The sequence below is a fragment of the Syngnathus acus genome, chromosome 6, assembly GCF_901709675.1.
Source record: "Syngnathus acus chromosome 6, fSynAcu1.2, whole genome shotgun sequence".
Classification (NCBI taxonomy): Eukaryota; Metazoa; Chordata; class Actinopteri; order Syngnathiformes; family Syngnathidae; genus Syngnathus; species Syngnathus acus.
In genome coordinates this window covers 3,936,996-3,957,170 of record NC_051092.1, presented here as the reverse complement: position 1 = coordinate 3,957,170, position 20,175 = coordinate 3,936,996, and the positions used below count along the sequence as shown (strand labels likewise).

General features: G+C 42.8%; 1 protein-coding gene across 1 annotated transcript in view; it reads left to right on the top strand.

Moving 5' to 3' along the window:
* The window catches only part of nell2a (neural EGFL like 2a), a 45,667-nt gene that overhangs the window by 15,511 nt on the left and 9,981 nt on the right, over positions 1 to 20,175 (top strand). Inside the window, exons 11-15 of the mRNA XM_037254754.1 lie at positions 793 to 898; positions 1,894 to 2,022; positions 11,936 to 12,061; positions 17,555 to 17,677; positions 18,054 to 18,149. Coding sequence (XP_037110649.1) covers positions 793 to 898; positions 1,894 to 2,022; positions 11,936 to 12,061; positions 17,555 to 17,677; positions 18,054 to 18,149 — 580 coding nt within the window. The remainder of the gene's footprint in view (positions 1 to 792; positions 899 to 1,893; positions 2,023 to 11,935; positions 12,062 to 17,554; positions 17,678 to 18,053; positions 18,150 to 20,175) is intronic.

The following is a 20,175-nucleotide window of genomic DNA, read 5'->3' as shown; positions in this document are numbered from 1 at the left end:
TTGCTCAAAACAAACAACAAACGCTGTCTGTAACATTTGATTAAGGCAAAGCGTTTGAGAACTGGCTACATGGCTTCAAGGATGATGTCAGCTTTCTCCAGCGTAGTTTGAAAATGTGACATGTTTGAGAAATTGCTTTCAAGCAAGGGCTGCCGCAATTGACGAGTTGATTCAAAAAGAGACAAGGTGGAAATTCAGATAATATAGATCATTATATAGATATAGATTATTATAGATTATAATACAGAACATTTTTGTGTTTCTTCGGATTAATAGCACTGTTCCAATATGTGGCTAATGCTAACAGCTAACTTTCTTTTTTTTTTTCTATTTCAATGCCGGTGAAATAATACAGCTCATGGCTAGGGCTAGCAGCTAATGTTAGCAATGGCAGCGGTGGAAATAGCACAGCCCCACGTGATGCATGGACTTTATAGTTTCCACTGTAATTTTGTTCAGGCGCTTGACATACCGCAAGCATGCTGGGAAAATGATTCCAATGTACAGCACTTCTCACCAAAAACACTTCATCTCAGGAATAATTCATGCCGCCGATTCCCCGCTGCATTATAAAGCTCGACATGAAATCCTGAAAAAGAACTATTCCACATCCTCAGCAGAGGTTCACTTAAGACCACTATTGACCGGTGACTAATTGCATTTTGGAAGGAGGGCGAGAGGGTAACAGAAAGAGGAAACGCGGAGGATGAATAATCAGCAGCGCAATTACGTCCAGGGCAAATTGGGTGAAAGAGAGGAAGCGTCTCACGTGCCATTGTTTGCCCGTCACAGGACAGGACGACGCATCGAGTGGTCCCCAGCGAGTTGTGTCCCGAACTCCAATGTCCCGAGTCTGATCAGATCACCTTGAGTGACAGATGCTGCCAAGTCTGCAGAGGTAAGTAAGGAGCAAGCATCTTCCCCCATTTCTGTTCAACCATCTGGCATCACAACGGGGACGTTGATACCGGCCGGCTCCATTCAGTAACATCAGTGCTCATATTTGCATCCATTTACATAGGTAATATTTCGACCCGTGCAACTTTTGTGGGATTTACACTCGCGGTTTGTGTTCATTACCGTAGTAAACATGTTCTCCAGCGTGGCAATTATGCCAATCAAATGGTTTATTTGGGGCAGCGTTGTGAGTGGGCGGCAAACCTTTGAAGGTGAGGAAGAAAGTTCAGGGTGATATACATAACGCGTTTCTGTACCTAGTCAACATTAAAGAAAAACAGCGTTACGGCTGTTGTATGAGAAAAAATAATTACCTCTTGAAGTTTTTTTTCTCGTTCCTGTTCATCTTTTGACAGTCGCATCATCTTTTTGTGGTTAAATGAAATATAATCCGGTAAAATGAATTCCCGCATATTTATGGTTGGGTGTTCACCTATTCGGGATTTTTTTTATTAAAAAAAAAAACTCTTGCGTATTTAGATTTTCTTTATCTAACCCAATCCTGTATTTCTTTCTTTTTTTCATGGCTATTATAATGACAATTATTTGCAGTTTTTTTTATAATGATAATTTTTTTGCAGATTTTTGGTATTCATGATTGGGCCTGGTTAAAAAAAAAAAAAAACATTGCTGGTTTGTTGATGGAAACACATAAGATTAGAGCGGCCCAGACCTAAATCGTTGACCTTTTCGTCTGATCGTCATTGTTTGCTCTCTACATTTGATTTCCTGACAGCATACATTTTCCAAGACATCAAGGCTAGCCGGGCTCCCCCTGGAATAGCATATTTTTTTTACTACCATCAAACAAATCAATGGCAGATGGCAAAATAGGAAATTTTTCTTCTCTCAGTCATACAACGCAGCCGGTGATCTGATTCCCTCGCGGGGGATGAAGTACTCCCGCCTCTTATCGATTGCGTCTTCCTCCTGCAGGTCACGACTTCTGCTCAGAGGGCCACGGCTGCGTGGAGCACTCGGACTGCGTCAACCTCGAGGCCGGAGCCTGCTGCGTTTGCAAGGACGGCTTCCGACCCCTGCGAGACGATAACGCCTACTGTGAAGGTAGGACCTCCCACCGTGGGACTGAAACATCGATAGTTGGAGTGTTTCTGCCCTCCAAAGGCTGGAAACAAAAAAACCAACAAGCATGTCTTTGTTTGCAACTGCTAATCGAGGGATAAAATTGCTCATTAAGGAAAAATGCTAATGGTAGTCATGTGCGGCGTTAGCTAAGCCAATTTCTATTTTTCTGGGGAGTCTCAAAATTGGAAATGGTCCAAATTTCAAAATCTTGAGACGCAAAAGCTCGAGTGAATCACCGAAGAAGGGTCAGTTGCCATAGCAAAGTTGTTTACGATCATTCGAAATAAAGGTTGGAGTGTGCTAATCCTGGAGGAAACAATTAAAACTGAGCAAAAAATAGTAGACTGCCGAATGCCCCCGAATTTGTGCATGTATCGCGTAATCCTTTTGAGATGGAAGACCTTAATCCTCTCATTATCTGTGCCCACAACACGCGCCAAGTGCTTCACAGACACAATTTGAGAGGTCGGCGTTTGTCCTCTCATTCCGTTGATTAATTTGTGATTTGGAGCCTACGCGCTGTGTGTTTGCGTGCGTTCGGCCTCTCTCTGCTGGGGCGAGCATGCGGCATCAGCGAGGGCCAGATGTCTCCAGCCGTGTTGCACACAAGGACATTCAACACTGCCCTTCATGGACTGTTTCGAAATTAATCCCAAAATGGGAGCAAGGCAAGCAAATGTTTTAAGGCTGGCACGATCGAATATGTTTTTAATTTTTATTTTAATGTTATTAAGCGAATAATCGGATAACATTTTATTTGCATTAAAGTTTAGTATAAAACTAAATTTCCCCAATTATTGTTTATTAAGCAAGTATTTTAATCTATTGGGTATTATTGATGGTCATTGTTTTCCAAAGTAAAAGCAAATGTCTTATTTTGATCATACACAAAAGTCTGCGTTTTGGAATTATTACTTTTGAGAGCCTGAACTCAGACATTTGGACAACGGCTCGAGAGTTGTTGTCAATCAATCGCAAAATATGCATTATTGTATTATATTACAGTCCCATTAAAATAGTAACACTGTGACCTACTCGAACCGAGCCGGCAGCCTCGCTCAAAATTCAACAAATAATACTTCGACACCATTGCATCATAAAGAAAAGCTTTTTCCGGCTCTTGCAGGATCAGAAGGGCTGGAAAGTTTCAAAAGTAACCTGAGGCTAAACTTTTTTTTTTTTTTTTTACATTATAACCTTTATGTGTTGTATAAAAAGGCTGGACAACGCTTGCATAGAGACCGGAACCACAAACTTTCAAACTGACATGCTAACCACAAGTCCACCATGCTGTCGTTGTTTTTTCTTGTTTCCTATTGGAACAGTTGACAAATGTAACATGTGGCTCTATTTCCCTCGCTTTCAAGTCCCTGTCCGCGTAATGGCGAGTTTTGCCAATCCTTTTGTGGCCTTTAATTGGTCCCTTGTCCAGTTGACAGCCTCAAAAACAAGGCAGCTGGCGGTTCGCTTGCTCTTTTGTTTCGATCCGCCGTTTAAACCTGTGTCGTCTGAGCTTTTTTTTTTTTCCGCCGGGGCCTTTGTTGTCCGACCCATCCCATTACCCGTGCGAGGCCGGAGCCTCCGATACCAACACTTCAGAGCGGCGCCATTCATCTCGAGAGTCACGCTCCCAAATAGGCTGCCGGGTTTGCCGGTGATTGTTTGCTCCAGACACAATACGCCGACAAAAAAAAAAAAAAAAAAAATGGAAAATGACTCCTCTTTGCTCCCCGCACTTCTTTCATAAACAATTTATTCGTCAGCAAGTCATTTGCAAGATGATTGCGCTCTGTTCTGTGTCTAAACGAGAATAACTTTGTCAAAATATCCTGTCGACTGCGAGATAATGTCCGCCGCCCTCATGGAGTTGCTAAAATGTTGATTGAAATCTCCTTTCTGGATGACTTAGGCACTGCGGGGAGATGAGATGTGGAGTTGTGTTTATTGAAAACAACCCGGAGATGATAAAACAGAGGCCCGCACTCACAATATATCATCAAACACCGAGAGACGCTCACGAGCGCTTTAAAACATTCCGAGGTCAGAGATGAGCTGGAAATAGCCCGTGACATCACTTTTGTGTAAATTTTTCATCGGAGCAGCAGTAGGCAAAACTCGAGGGGATGCCAGCGCAGCCTTTGAGAGCTCAAGTGTGAGTGCGGGCGGGTCCGTTTGCATGCATGGAACATAAATGGAGCGTGTTCCAGTCTCCATCCAGTCCTCACCGTGGCTGGATTAACACTTCATGTTTAAATGGCACCATTTGGATTTTCATTTATTTATTTTTTGCTCTCAAGGGGCACAAAGTATCGAGAGTGCTTTATTTTTTCCACATTAGGTTAAAGTCTTATAAATAATAAATAATATACCGTCGTTTCTGGACTATAAGCCGCACCTGGATATAAGACGCACCAGCTAAAATACGGAAAAAATCTGGTTTTGTTCATATATATGTCGCACTGGACTATAAGCCGCAGGTGTGCTAATGTTTAATTTCTATATACAAGAGAATATGCACAAATCATACAATATCATAAAGATCATGAAAAATCCATAGATAAGCCGCACTGGAGTATAAGCCGCAGGGTTCAAAGCTTCTGCATAAAATAGCGGTTTATAGTCCGGAAAATACAGTATAATAAATTAATATAGCCATCCAAAATCGATTCTCAATATTTGACACAGTTGTCTTGACCGAAGATTGAAATTGGCACCGGGCTTCCCAGCCTTGTTTTCCAAATGTTTATCTTCCGAATGGAATTAGACGGAGGGACGAGCAGAGGAGAAGTGACAGTCTGCGTGATTGTGTCTAAATGGAACAATCAGTATAGTTCAACACGTTGAGATAATACCATTATTCACCCACCGCGTCGCCGAGCAGACTCCCGGCCAAGAAACGCCGACTCAATGGTTGTGTCTCGCTTAAGAAGTTGATCGTCACGTGAATTTATGTCAAGCGCTGCGTCCTCGATAGCGTCGGGATTTAGTTAGCCTGCTTTTCACTGCAGGCTTAAAATGGGATTTTTCACGGCCATGATGTCGTTAGGCATGTAATTGAATGCTGGGGAGATTTTTTTCTTCCCCTCGAGATTTTCCACATTTTTCGACGGATTCATTTACAATGTCAAAATATTCAGCTTGAGCTTGCTCAAATTTCCACTTTTCCGGCAATTTTTATTACAAAAAAAAATCCCATTGAAATGAATGGGGACACTGTTGAACTCTCGGTTCCATATTTTCTTCTTACTCAAGTATGATTCAATTCAATTACTATTTCATCCATCCTTGAATGTGCGCGTGTCATATGTAAACACGCAGCGATATGCAATATGCCCGCGCTATCTTTTAAATGTCACAAGGTGATGGCAGGCTAATTGGTGCATAGTGAAGAGCACGGCCAATTGCAAAACTCAATCACTGCCCTGCAGTAACACGCACGCACATGCACACACACTTGTGCACACACAAGCAAGTGTTGACATATTGCAAGCATCTGGCTATGTTTGCCCACACTTCACCTGTGCGACCCTGCCAAAATGTCACCCAAAAGCAACATTCCAGCCATTTATCAGACTGTACGCCCCCCCCCCCCCCCCGACACACACACACATGCACACACACACTCTAGTGTAGAAGTAACAGCATCTGTCCACTGCAAATGCCACAGAGGGCAACCTTAATTCACAGAAGAAGATGAATGTGCCTTCAAATACATTCATGGAGCTTAACATGCTGATTTTTATTAATCCCACACAGTGATAATTGGGTTGGAAAAAAATAGTGTGTACTTTATAGAAAATTACCTCATTGATTTAATTTTAATTATCATGTCCCAGATTTAATGAGAAATATTATATATATATATTAGTGAGAAATATTATTTATATATATACACACACACATATATATATACCGTTTTTTTCCGTGTATAATACGCCCCCATGTATAATACGCACCCTAACAATGGCATGTTGATGCTGGAAAAAAGCCTGTACCCATGTATAATACGCACCCAATTTTTTTTTTTTTTTTTTTTTTTTTTTTTAATTTTTTTTTTTTTTTTTTTTTTTAAAGTCCCAATGATCGTCACACACGCAGGGAGGCAATGGGTCCCATTTTTATAGTCTTTGGTATGGTCTTAACTAGGCTGGATGTATTTTTTTTGTTGGCGTTGATTTCTCCGACTGCCCGTAAAGGCACCACCGCGATCAGATGAAAAGAGAGGAAAGTGACGTGCGGACATGTGAAAAAGGCGGCTCTGTATGGGAGAGACGTTGAAGAGGAATAAAAACACCCTTGGAAACCAAAACTTGCCCCTCGTCGTGACTCGGAGCCGCAACAAATGTTTCGGATTTGTGTAGGGTACATTGTGACAGCAAACGAGCAGGTGATCGAGCAAGCGTCTGATACGAGAGCATTGCGTTCGTATGGAGCGTGTTTGAAGTGAACAGCAGAGACGAAAGGAACAAGGCAAAGTGTTGTGAAATAAAATATTACCTGTAATACGCATTTTGTTATTTGCTGATTGTATTAAGCTATCACATTCATTGTCAGTCAAGAAGAGAAGAGGACTATTATCCCTTCTTTGACGAAATGACCAGAGCACAGTACAAACACACTATTGTTCTTTCGGTATGTATTCAACCCACATTCTTTCACAACATGACAAGAAGAGAACAATACATAAATCAATACTCGTACCAGTACCATGATTTTCTTAAAAAAAAAAAAAAAAAAAAAAATAATTAAATTAAAAAAAAAAAATTAAAAAGAAATTGTACCCATGTATAATGCGCACCCCAGATTTTAGGACAATAAATTAGTTAAATTTTGCGTATTATACACGGAAAAAAACGGTATATATATATACACACACACGCACACACACAAGAGCCTTAAGTCAAATCTTTTTTCTAAGTATATGTATAGTTGCAGTCATGCTCCTCTAAATGTACACACGTGATTGTCTCTGACGGTTGCTCGTGTATGTTTTAAAAATGCATCACATCTTCTCTCACACCCGGAAACACACACACTCACGTATCCTCGTTTTTTTTTTTGTTTTTTTTTTCCCCGACGCATCCTTCCAAGTCAGAGAGCACATTTGGAGCGTTTGATCTCAGCCAGTGCACATTATTGAGACAATTTGCAAGCCCCGCGCTCAGTCTGCAGATTCCTAACTCGTTCCTCCTACACACTCATCTTAATTGGCTCCTGCTCCATCTCCAGCAATGAAGCTTTCTGCATTATTTTTTTTGTTTTAATTCTCGAGGGCTTTTTTTTTTTCAACTTGATTAAAATAAAAATTTCAATCCATTAATTATGGAGTGATAATCCAAATTGGCCGAAAAACGTTCATGACGAGGCGATGACTTGCAATATCCCTCACTCATTTGATCAATTTTTAACACGAGTGTTTACACTCAATCAGACTTGGAAACAATAATTGCTACTAAATGTAGCGTGCAGAAAGAAAGCGGCTACAATAATAACAACAACAACAAATTTCAATATGCATGATTTTTCATTTGAAACTAAAGAGGTAATTCAACAAGACGTACGTGACCTCCAATCAAGCTACCGCAAACAATGCGCTCGTAATTCGGAACTCCACTGAAATCTCGCTCGGCGTTGGTTGTTCAATTTCCGGGGCGTTTGACTTTAGAGGTTCCACTTAAGCATTGGCAACTGATTGACGGACTCTTATTATGCTGCTCTTTGTCTATCCGACCGCTACGAGTGCGTACTGAGAAATAGCAGACAATGTTCTGGCACGCCTGACAGACGTATTCCGCCACGAATTGAAAAGTTTGAGCGAGTTGCTAGGTGAAGCGATGCAAGAGGAGGCCGACTGACGGAATGTCACCTAATCGCGTTTCTTTGTGGGATATCCAACGGCAATGGTGGCGTTATCTCCCTTCTGCCAGACCTTGCTTAACTGCAGTATGGGACACAAGATAGCAAGGGCGCTCTTGCAAGCTACATGCCATGCAAATGAAGACGAATAAAGCCTCTATTTATATCCTGTTGGGATAACTTTAATGAGCCAGAGAGGGAAAAGTGAAAATGTCAGAACAATTATAATCTTCATTAAATTCCTCCTTAGCACTGCCTAGTAAAAGACGGGAATTTCCCCGGTTTTTCCCAAGGTCGCTGTTTTTTTTTTTTTTTTTGTGAACGACATGGTCGTAGAATAGATGGAGTGTCAAAGTTAACCCGTGAATTTGACAAACCATCCATCTGTCCACTTTATATACCGCTCTTCCCGTTCACGCCAAGCCGAGCGACAGCTCTTATCTCGGACAGGTTTGCAACAACAACAGAAAAGACTTGAATCGGGAAATTGGTTTTGATTTAAAAGAAACGAGTGCATCGGATCAAATTGTTCCACTTTGAAAAATATCCGTATATGTATCCAATGGTTTTTGAAGGAAATACCTCATTTACAGAATCATACCCTCACAAACTCAGCCGTACTGTATCGATTCCGATCGGAATCCCGACGAATCAAACTGAACCAAATTGTTCCACTTGAAACCAAAACGTCCTTGAATCACATCATGCACTAGCCTACGTCAAGCTACAATTGTGCGTATAGTCGATTTCCGGTCGAGCCGAGGCCGAAGATTGACCTCGTTTCTCCGACGAGTGGCGAAAGTTGCCCTGTTGACTCCAGGCCAGTTTTCTGCTGCCCACGTGACGAGCCAATCAAGAAAATGGAACGGCCTAATGGAGAGACAGCCATTTGTCCGAGCGCCAATCCCCCTCCCGCTAATATATTGTTTGAGCAAACCCGAACTGCTGCCACCATATGCGGGGATGGATGGCGTCTATAAGGCTCTCAATCAAGCTGTCGTCAGGCTCAGCCAATCAGAAGGAGGCTGGTCACCTCCAGACCTCAGCTCAAGGTTGTGGACAGCTGACTGGGATCCAGAAAACTAAATTGTCTTTACGTGTTGTTCGGATGGTTGGGATCAACTCTCAACTTTGCTTCAGGACAGTGACGGACGAGGTTCTGAATTGGTTTTTTTAAATCTCGGCTTTAGCAATTTCCTCCAAGACGATCTTTCTCACGTCTCGATTGCTTTTTATACCAACTTGTCTTTCTGGTTTTCACACATTCCTCGACTTGGTGTCAGCCCAAAAACTAAAGGCTCAATTTTCAAGTGACAGGATTCTCAATGGGCCATTTGTTGTCTTACCCGACTGTTGTACTGAGTCCACACTTTTGGACAATCAATCTTGTGGTTCTGCCCTTCCCTGGTCCACCTTCCCGCAAAAAAAACACTTTCCTGGAGGCCAGTGACAGCGTTCCCAAATGGTCATTCGTTTTTATCTTCCACGTTAAAGCCATGCTTTTGCCCTTTCCAAGAGGACGATCGCTCTTCCCACTTTATCGCTTACTTGCTAACCTTTTCATCTCTGGTACGATTCTTTTGTTTTTACGGCTTTATCTCCCTCAACCGGTGGACTTTTCAACCCGTAGCTCTTTGGTTTTGTAATGTTGTCCTCCTTTCTTAACTTCTTTTCATCCCTAAAACTCTGGTTCTCAATTGGCCATTCATTTATGTTCTTATGATGTTAAATTTTTAAACAATTGTCTCTTACTTCTTTATCTCCTTTTTTTAATCCTTAATTTTTCTCTTTTACATGTACGTCACATTTTCCCAAAACTCACCGTCAAATTCTTAGTTGGTCATTTCTTTGCTTATGTTAAATTCACAATTTTGCTATTTGAACTCTTTATTCCTTATTTCCCAATTTATTCCCCTTGTCTCTCTTGAAGTTTTCTTCTTCCCTTTACTTCTTTTCACCTCCAAAACTATCAAAACCCTCAACGTCCTTTGAGACCAGTGACAGCATTTGCAATTGGCTATCTTTTTTTTTTTCCTAACCTTCCGTATTAAATCCACGATAACCTACCCACACCCTTTCCTTTGTGACAATCTCGCTCACTTCTTTATCTCACACTTTTTTTGCTCTCAACTTGTCTTTTTCTCCAACCAGGTTCCCTCAAGGCCAGTGACAAGGTTCACTTAGCCTCCATTCATTTAGTGAATAACACATGTTCCTTATAGGTGGAGAGATTTTTTCAGTATTTCTCCCGAAGGCTTTTTCAATAGCGCAAAGACTCTCGTATCGATGCGACTGCGCAATGAAGAAATGTGAATGGAACCGTTGCGGGCAGGTACTTAAGCTCCCGGTTTGTGCAAGGACACGCGAGCTGAAATCTTTCCAATGCAAATCTATTGAAATTCAACTTCAAGTGCACGCCAGGCATTTGGCACGGAACCGATTCAAGGTTGAATGTCTTTGTGCAGCCGAGCAGAGACACGAAATCGAGGAAATGAATAATAGATTGCTAATGATTAGTAATAGCGAGCACCGTGGAGACGGCCTCTCGCGAGCTTTGCCCATTATTGACCCGAACAATCGACACGGACGGTCACAAGACCCCGGAGGATAATGCCGAGCCGTGTTTGTTTGCTCCATTTTGATTTCGCTCTAATTACATTGGGTTGCATCACTCTACCGAGATTAATTTTTATACTGTTAGCGAGATTGTCGATTCGCCCGTCTGATGCAAAGGCACGCCGTTTTAAAGCCCAGGAATAGCCGTTGCCTTAGCAACAGCTATTACATCCAAAAATGGATTTGTGAGCGTGAGAAGGCCAAACTAATAAATGACATTCTTAAAGCCGTATAAGCCACTTTATATTGCAGTCCGACGCATTAACGTACTCTCGACTTTGCTTTATGAACAGTTACTTCCACACTTCTGACGTAAGCAAGCCGTTGCCAGATTTTCTTACTTTGAAGGGATTGCAAATCGAGCGCTGCGTCATTGTCACGGACGGGACCAGCTGCATTTTGTCCCTTGCTTGACATCCACAAAGACAAATAGCTTTTTTACCACCAAATTTCCTCACAGGATCCTAAATCTCCTTTTAGGCCATATTGTGAAGAGACAAGGTGTTTTTTTGTGATAGGTTGGTCCACCTCTCAAGACGTCTATTTCTCAAAAAGACACCTTAGAAATGCAAAGGGACAGCGCAATTTTAATCAAGGCTGGTGAAAACATCATTTTGTTTGCATCCATTCATTTTCTATAAAGCTTGTCCTCCCAGGTGAGCTGGAGCTTATCCCAGCTGACTTTGGCAAAAAGGGGGACACCCTGGACTGGTCTCCAGACGATTACTGGCCACATGTAGACAAATAACAGGTTCTTAAATTTAGAATTTTGGAGCAAACCCACCAAGCTGCCCTCTTCCCTCCTGCCCATTTTTGTTCGTCACAATTTCCACTATTGAATATATTCTTCACGTATTCGTAATTACTTTCTCCCACAAATTACTAAAATGTGAAATTGTCATGATTCATATCTTATCAAGCTGTGAATATATTCAGTCTAGTCAACCTGAAATTAAATTTGGGGCGGATGTGGTTTCTGAACTGAATTGATTTTGACATTCTTGACCTGAACCAACATTTTCATCTCAGCCAGCAAAATCAGCTAATACTGCCACTCTTGAAACAATTTATCGTCCAAGAACCATGAAACATTAGAGGAAGGCTAGCATGTCTGAAACGTCTTCCCGCTTACTTAAAGGTGACAAAATAATGTGGAAGTTAAATCAATGACGAGTCACCAACCTTGTCTTATAGAATATCGATTCCAAACAAGGTATTATGCGACCTGGAAAAAGGCGCCAAACCGTAATCCGCTATTCAATATCCGAATCATTTCTTACACAAAGGTCAATCGACGGGACCCTTTCTGATATGATTAGCCAAATACTGTCGGTGCTCTTGCTCAATGGACACTGCAGATCATTTTGAGAAATCCAATCCAACCCAGCGTCGACTTATGCTTGCCCACTTTCCTTTTCAGACATTGACGAGTGCGCTGAAGGGAAACACTATTGCAGGGAGAACACCATGTGTGTTAACACCCCCGGCTCCTTCATGTGCATCTGCCACACGGGCTACATCAGGATCGATGACTACTCCTGCACAGGTGAGTTCTTTAACGGCAGCCCTGGAATGTAATTACAAGAGCTTTGTGACACCAGAGTGGCTGACCAATGAAAGAAAGCTTTGAAAAGCTTGATACACTTGGCAGCAGAATAGCAACAGTGGACACAAAGAGTCTGAAATTACAAATAAGCTTCCAGCTCCTTCCACCACTTGACAGGACGACCCAAGTTGGAGTGCATAGTGAAGACCTTGGGCTATTTCAAGTCTTACAAAACCATCCAGTTTGATATTTACGTGGCCTGATGCAACTCTACTCACTATTATCCTTTTTTTTTTATGAGTAAAACCGATTCTGCCTGATCAGTCAAAGGTTCCAAGTATGCTAAGGTCTGCAGTTTTACAACCAACCGTCTTCATTTTTGTTGCGGTGCTTCGTTTAGCATGTCGGGGAACAATTGAGCCAAGTTTTTGCAATGTAATGTAAATAAACGGAACTTTTTGGTCTCATGAAGTAGTGATGGGAAAATGAAGCTTCATGAACCAGTTGTTATATTCTTTGGCTCCTCTCGATGGCAATGTTGGTTTAAAGTGAGGGTTTCAAGAAATGGCAAGTCGGTGGGCTTTCAGCTCTTCGATGAACAGACAGTGCCATCTAGAGGTCTAAGTAAACACAACAACGGGTTCATGAATCATCTTGAAGCTTCATTTGCCCATCATTAGTGGCACCAACATAATTGGTGCCACGTGTGAAGATTTTCACAATTGCTGAGATGCTAAAAAAAAAAAAAAATCCAAAGGACCCTCATGACCCTCATCCCGTATTCTATCAAATCCAACATGTTTTCCCACAGTTTACCCTTGTCATTTTATTCGTATGTGCCCTCATAAGAAAAGTTTGCGTGGGATTCATTAAGTGCCACCGAAGTGCAGAATTGCTGGCAGTGTGTAAATCCGTTGCCTTTTAAGATGCAAGGGCTCTTGAACTGCTATGGCCCTCTCGTTGCCCATGCGAGGACAACTAATTGCCCCCTCAATGCCGATAAACATTTGACTGCGAGGCTGCGCGCGCACAAATAAAATGGGAAAGAAAATTGTTCAGGCTCAAGCGAATGAAGCTATAGGAAAGCTAACGTCGATTCCTATCGTCTATAAAAACTACTGAAGTGTTTTCCGACGGCGCTGGAAACTTTGAAGAAAATGTTTTCAAGTATTTATAGTGTCTGTATGAGTGTGTGGAGACGGTTGGGATACGCCGTGCTCTGCCTGTGTATGAGTCGAGAAGAGAAAATGGCAGAGAACTTGAGAAACCGTGATGGAAGCGGCAGAGCAATTTATTCCTGATCAAAGTTGAAACTAAGGTCAATGGAAACAAGAGCAACAAGAAGCTCAGGCTTGAAAGTGTAACTCCAGCAACATTTTATATTCCGCTTACACTGGATATTTACAAACATGACAAAAGACATTTTATATTGAATTTAAGCATAATTCCGCCGCTTGTTTAGGCCTGAATGTCATTTTAAAGTTGTCAATCCGCTTACTCTGCAGTATTAATTCCCGCAAAGACAAAAGTACAGCAAAAGTCACCTTAAATGTACTTCTGCAGGAGGTCGTGCTGTTTCTTGGCTCAGCTCATTTCCAGTCTTGTTTTCATGTGGCGCCAGATTGCTTAGCAACCGGCCACACGACTCCCATCGTCAATAAAATATCCTTGTCAAGAAATACACAAAAATTGAAGCCTCTGGAAAGAAAACCATTCTTTTTTTTTAGTGCTTATCGTTAAAATCGTCACCTACCGAGCCTGTGAAAGACATCTGCTGTTTTCCGGACGCGACAAAACATCTCCGAGCCGTCCGAATAAGAACAATACAGCAGCACTGAACCAGCAATCCGACGCTTTTTTAATCTGTGCCGCTAGCAAAAGTTTATTTCCGCACTGTTCTTGCTGTCTGCCACCGTGTGCTCATTCCCCAGATTCTCTATGGAGATTAATAACCATCCCAAACCAGTGGATTAAAATTGCAGCACTGCCTCGTATGCAGGCTCTATTAAAACGGCTTCGAATCGTCGCACCGCAGTACGCCGAGGCCGCACGTCTCCTTATGAAAGTCAATATGCGTGATTAAACCCGGGTGGGCTTGATGTCAAAACTCATTCGCCGCATCAGTCGAATCACAGTGGTAATCTTTGCACTGAGCTTCTGGACTATCAGCTCCCATACATTTAGCATCTGGCCATTGAGTGCCTGATAACAAATGCGCAATCATCAGGAACGCAACACAAATGAATCGGGTCGCCACAATAATCACGCTTTGCTTATGAATATCAGTCAAGCAACTTTTAATGGTGAAAAAAAAAACTTTGGCTCAACTTTTCTCCTATTTTCTACTCAAGAAGATCCTTGCTAAGAAAATAAAATGGCCTTCAGCGTTTTTACCTTCTGAGAAGCAATTGCGATCCCACGTTTGGACATCTGCGATTTAACACACCGGTTTCATTACCGTCTTTGCGAAGGAAATCAACTTAACGCGATTGTCAGTGAAAGCAAACATCGCACCAGGCGCTCATTAAAAAAGTTCAAATTAATAATAGAGCACGCTCCGGGGTGCGACTCTTTATGCATGCCTGTTTAGCACCGGTGGCGGTAATTGACAATAAGCACAATCACGATGCTAAGCTAGCGGCTCGCGAGAGTCCGCGGCCATCGGACATCTGCCGCTGTTTGAAAAAGAGCCCGAGGGGAGTGCTGATGGCTCCAAATTGACCGCGCAAGAAATATTACAGCGGGTGGAAGAGAGACATTAAAAGCAACCCCCGGCGGTACCTTTATTGACATTGCGCATTCGCATGATGGATGAGCTTTTTTATCTCCCTCAATTGCTTCGGCCAATTAACAGATTGCAAAGTCAGCGCAAAACAATGTTGTCGTATTGACGGGCCGGCCGGGTTTTCGCGCGAGGCCGCCTGGCAAAGAGGATTAAGTTGACGGTAGTTCATTTCATGGCTCAGTGTTTATGCGGCGGATTAAAGGGCAGATTGGCAGATTTAATCCAGACCAAACAGCACGGAGCCCCGACTTGTATTTCTTCTCGGCTCGTCGCCTTGTTTTTACCCCAGGTCCAACTGCGCTGTGAGAGGTCATCGGGTCACGGTGACTCTGCACAGTGGCCGGACTTAAAATGGGAAACCTTCCGTCATACACTGAAGGTCATCTCTTCAAGTCTTCATCTTTTACTCAGGCCTTAGATTAGTCGTTAATCCATAAAAGGTGGAGGCTCGGCTCTGCACTCGCTTTGATTGTTATTAAAGCGGGCCGTCCAGGGGCTGTGTACGCCGCCGCGCTCGGGTTGTGTGTCCTTGTTTAATCCCGAGATAACCTGACGTGCTTTTTCCTGAGGCGCAGCAGCTTCTGACAGAGTGATGGATGGTTGACTGCAGGAAGGACGTTGGAATGCGGGGCCTTCCCAAATCGTGCAATTAAAAAACGAACAAACGGAAGACTGATATGATAATTAGAGTAGCGTAAACACCCCCCTCCCCTCAAGTGATTGTTTTCACATGATGCTACTCTTGACTTTGCTATGCTAACAATGCTGTCACCCTGGGACACAAAAATAGGATCAAGAAAATGAAAAGAAATCACAGTTTCGAGTGTCAAAACTCAACATGCTTCATTCATGGCGGAATATGTTTAAAAACAACAACGACGACGCATTTTCAAAGGGCTGCTGTCACACCAGTTAAAGACGACAATGGAGTCTTTTCACCGGGGCGGCCCAAAGGTTGTTGTTTTGTCAGAGGCTGGAACGAGTCAAGCAGGAGAAGACGCTCGCATCCCCGCTGACTGACTGTACATAATTGATTGTTCGTCTGTCTACGCCTTGAGCAGCAGGAACCGGCGCCAGGGAGCAATTACCAAGCCGCTCACCTGCACTGCTCCCGGTGTAATACCCCCTAAAATATCAAAATAACTCAAAACGCTGAAGGGGGCGGGGCTAACGCGACCTTGGTAAAACACTCCTTCCCCATTAGAGCAATTGACTGATGGACGATGCGCGTCCGTTCACAGGCACGTGAAGGATATTCGTTAAAAGGCCTCGTCATCACTCAGGCGGACGCTTGAAATGTTGTTTCTTCAACGTTGTACTTTTTTGGTTGCAAAGATAAGGTTTTCAGATTACGCCGCCGCCGAAGGGATTTGAGAGACAAGAGGAACATTTCACCTCGTAAGCAAACACGGCCCAGGCCCGGGAGGAGAAGGGTTCATTAAGTGGGCGCAGATTGTTCTTCTCTCCCATAAAAAAGCTGCAGTATTCTTCCAGATGCTGCAAACAGACGGAAAATTGAGAGTTTTTTTTTTTTCTTTCAGATTTGTTGCCGTGTCAGTGCATTCAAATATATGAATGACGCAAATCTTATATATTACGACTCGACAAATCGATGTCACGTATTTGAGCAGTGGCGCAACTTCTCCATGTCTGCTTTCCAGTCCACTGGAGGCCACTTTATAAATGATGTTCCTTATCTGTTGAGAAATTAAGTGCGGGACTCCTTAATCGTTAAAATATTTATAAGGAGGTGCTGGAGGCTATGACTAAACAAGATTACTTTGCATGAAGCCATCTGTAGCCTTTAAATTTAAATGCTAAACCGAATTTTACTAAGACTAACTTGCTACTTAATCTCAAATCCTGCACCTGTAAGCTTGTTGACTTGTGAGATTCTTATTTTTGATTTAGCTACAGCTATCTAATTTATCATGCGGTGTATCTTTTATCCACCGTGGAAAAACAACAAATAAATACACTGCAAGTTCCATTTTTGTCATTTTTTTTTGTTCTGCCTCCCGTTTATTTTGCGTGTAATTTCACTGTCGACCACCTGGTGGCAGCACAATATACGTTTGACATTGTGTACATTTTGAAAGAAGTCTGCTAATTACTCTTGAATCCTACATTTTAGGCCTACAGAAAATGATGCCTGTGTGTTCATTTTATAATGGACATTTTTTTGGACATAATTATTTGGATATAATTATTGACTTTGAACGCTTTTAGCCGCTATATGAGGGGATTTGTCGCTTATGTTATGAAGATGACTGTGTGCTGTACTAAATGTGTATGTACAGGATACGCCCCCCAATTTCTAATTAGGATGCAGAGTAGAATTTCCATAGACTAGTGTAAACTGTTATGTTTCCACAAGAAACACTTGTGAAAACGTACGGTACAAACACATCCACGTTCGGAAGCCTTCGGCTCATTGAGGAAATGACAAAGCAAAGCAGATGTCTTCATTGATGCATTAGTGCACATTAAGAAGTCCATTTACGCCTGATTTATCATTCTGTCAGCTCCCAAACAATAACAACAAATTAAAGTGAAACAGCTTAAATAGATCATTGCAGAAGAGATGCAAGCGACTAACGTCTATTTACTTCCTCCAGAGTCATTTAATCCAACATCACATTGTCACGTGTTTTGTATGCGTGAATTTTTTTAATTTTTTTTAAAAGAGTCTTCTGTGTCCTTCCCAGAGCACGACGAGTGCCTGAGCGGCCTCCACGACTGCGACGAGAACGCCTTGTGCTTCAACATGGTGGGAGGACACAGCTGCTCGTGCAAGCCGGGCTACGCCGGCAACGGCACCGTCTGCAAAGGTACCCGGCCTGGTTTTCAAAATTATGTATCACTTTGAAGCTCAGCCCCAAATTAAGTTTTAATATTTGTTCATCCGAGCTAGCACACGGCATCGGTATTATCCGCTTCATCTATCTCCACGGCATTCCATCATCTTGTGGACGCACATTAGCTAACAGCCTAAGCGTGGATGATGAACATTTTTTGCGTTAACCTTGGCAAGACTCATTCATCACGGAAAATAATATCGTGTATCACGTTGGTGAATTAGCTCTTATTCCGTATGCAAATACGTACATACGCCGGTGCTGCTCTAATTGCATAGTTAATGCTCATTCATCCTTGTGAGTTATGACTCCGCCCCCCAATCCCCCCCCCCCCTTGCTCTTGCTTCAGCTATGTGTGACGGCTTGTGCCAGAACGGAGGGACCTGCCTCTCACCTAACAACTGCGCCTGCCCGCAAGGATTCACTGGCAAGAGATGTGAGACAGGTGAGAGGTGTTAAATTGCCCTTCCGCAACGGACATTGTTGGGGAAGTGGCGTGCTAAAATATATATATATATATATCCGATTTTTATTTGACATTATTATGTCATGTATATGTGTTTGTTTATATTATGAGCATTATTATGCAGCATGAAAACACGATGCAATGTTTGAAGCAATGCTCAATCATCGCGTTGTATATTTTCACGCGTTTAGTATCGACTTGATATGTCCCCTGATAGGTTAAGGTGGCCCACCCCGCTTGATGAATAAATGCACACACCGATGTGCTTATTGGTCATTCATCTGTAATGTGCGCGTGCGTGCGTGTGTGCGGCTGCACACCCGAGTGAATAATGGCCTTGTAGCTCTTTTATTGCCACGATGGAGGATTTGTAGTGCACATGCAGCAGTATGGGAATTACTCTATATCACGCATTAATCAGCGCCGACTTCATCCTCATCGGCTCAGGCCAGAGCCACGGTCCCGATGTTAAATATGAGCCTGGAGTTTAGTAGCAAATTGTACCCTACCCCCCAAAAAAAAAACTCATACGGTATTTCCTCAATGTAGTGAAGCCCGAAGGGGGAAAAACAAGTGTCCTATTTGATCCGAGACATTTAAGTGGCCCACATACCAGGCCGCTAATGTCTCCGAGAAGGCAGGAGGAAAATTGCAAAACATTACGTAAGGCCTGTACAACAAAAACATTGAAATCCACCCAATGCGGGAACCACTTCGTGACGACGCATCCCCTCAGAAAATTAACCAGCTGCTTTTCGGAAGCCACAATCTCATCTGGACGGCTGCGTCTAATCACTTGCTTTCTCACATCCAATTTCAACCTCTGGCGGAATGTCCTTCAAGAGACAAACGCCGGCGTTAATAGAAAGTCAAGTCAAGACGCTTCCCTTTGCACTTGAGCGAAGGGAAGCCGGCCTGTCGTCCTCACTCGTTGCTTCGGCTATTGATTGCCCATAAAGGTCCTTTTTTATGAGGCCTTTTTTTTTTTTTTTTACTGCCCATCTCAAAGTAAATGAATTTTCTCCGCTGAGGAAGCAGAGGATGTCCGAGAAGGCTGTCTCGAGCCTTTCTTATAGCTCGCTTTACTCTTGACGGGCCGTCCTTCAAATGGCCACTTCTGTTCTTTGCGGGCCACTTTTGTTGACGATAATTCTGTTCGGGCTAATTAGTTTCAGTCAAAGCGGAAGCCTTTTGAGCTACGCCTCACACTCAAGAAAGCTTTTCTTTTCTTTATAAGGGTGTAATTTTCCAGCAGACACTCTCAGGGGGAAATATAAGACTCGCTGTTTGACAACTTTATTAACATGTGTTTGCACAAGTTACATGCTCGTGCTTTTAGCAGCAATTTAGCAATTTTGGTGTCATGTAAGACAATGTCTGCATTTGGACATTGGACAGCAGTGTGTATATACATGCATACACACACTCACGCCTGCACACACGCAGAATAACTAACAACTCGAACAAGCCGAAGCTTCTCGTTGCGCCCAAGGCGACATGTTTGCCAGCGCAACATGGCGCTTGGACATCTTATTTGTCCTCAAGTTCATCCTCGTCAGCTCGGTGACAGCTAGCATCCCCGCGCGCGCTATTATTTTTTTTAATGTCTTGGACCAGCACCAGTAGCACCACCGGGGACACTCTAAGCCTCTGGCACAATTTAGTTCGATTGAGGGGTCAAGAGGGAGTTTTTTTTTTTTTTTTTTTACTGTCTCCTGTCTGCTTGACAGCAGCTCCCAGCGAGGGGGGAGTGATGCATCATTTAGATTCCTGCAGTCTATTTATTGAGATACAAACTATTCAGTACTGTGCACACATCGGTACTGCAAACCCAAATGTCATTGGGGTGGTCTGCACCCAACGTAATTGATTGTCCTTGCTTAGTAATGCTGCGGGAATGTTTTTTTTTTTTTGTACGGCTACTCCGTGGTGTCATGATATTGGATTTGAGTTTTTGTGCAGCATATAATCGTACACAACGTAAATCCTAGCAAATTGGGGGATG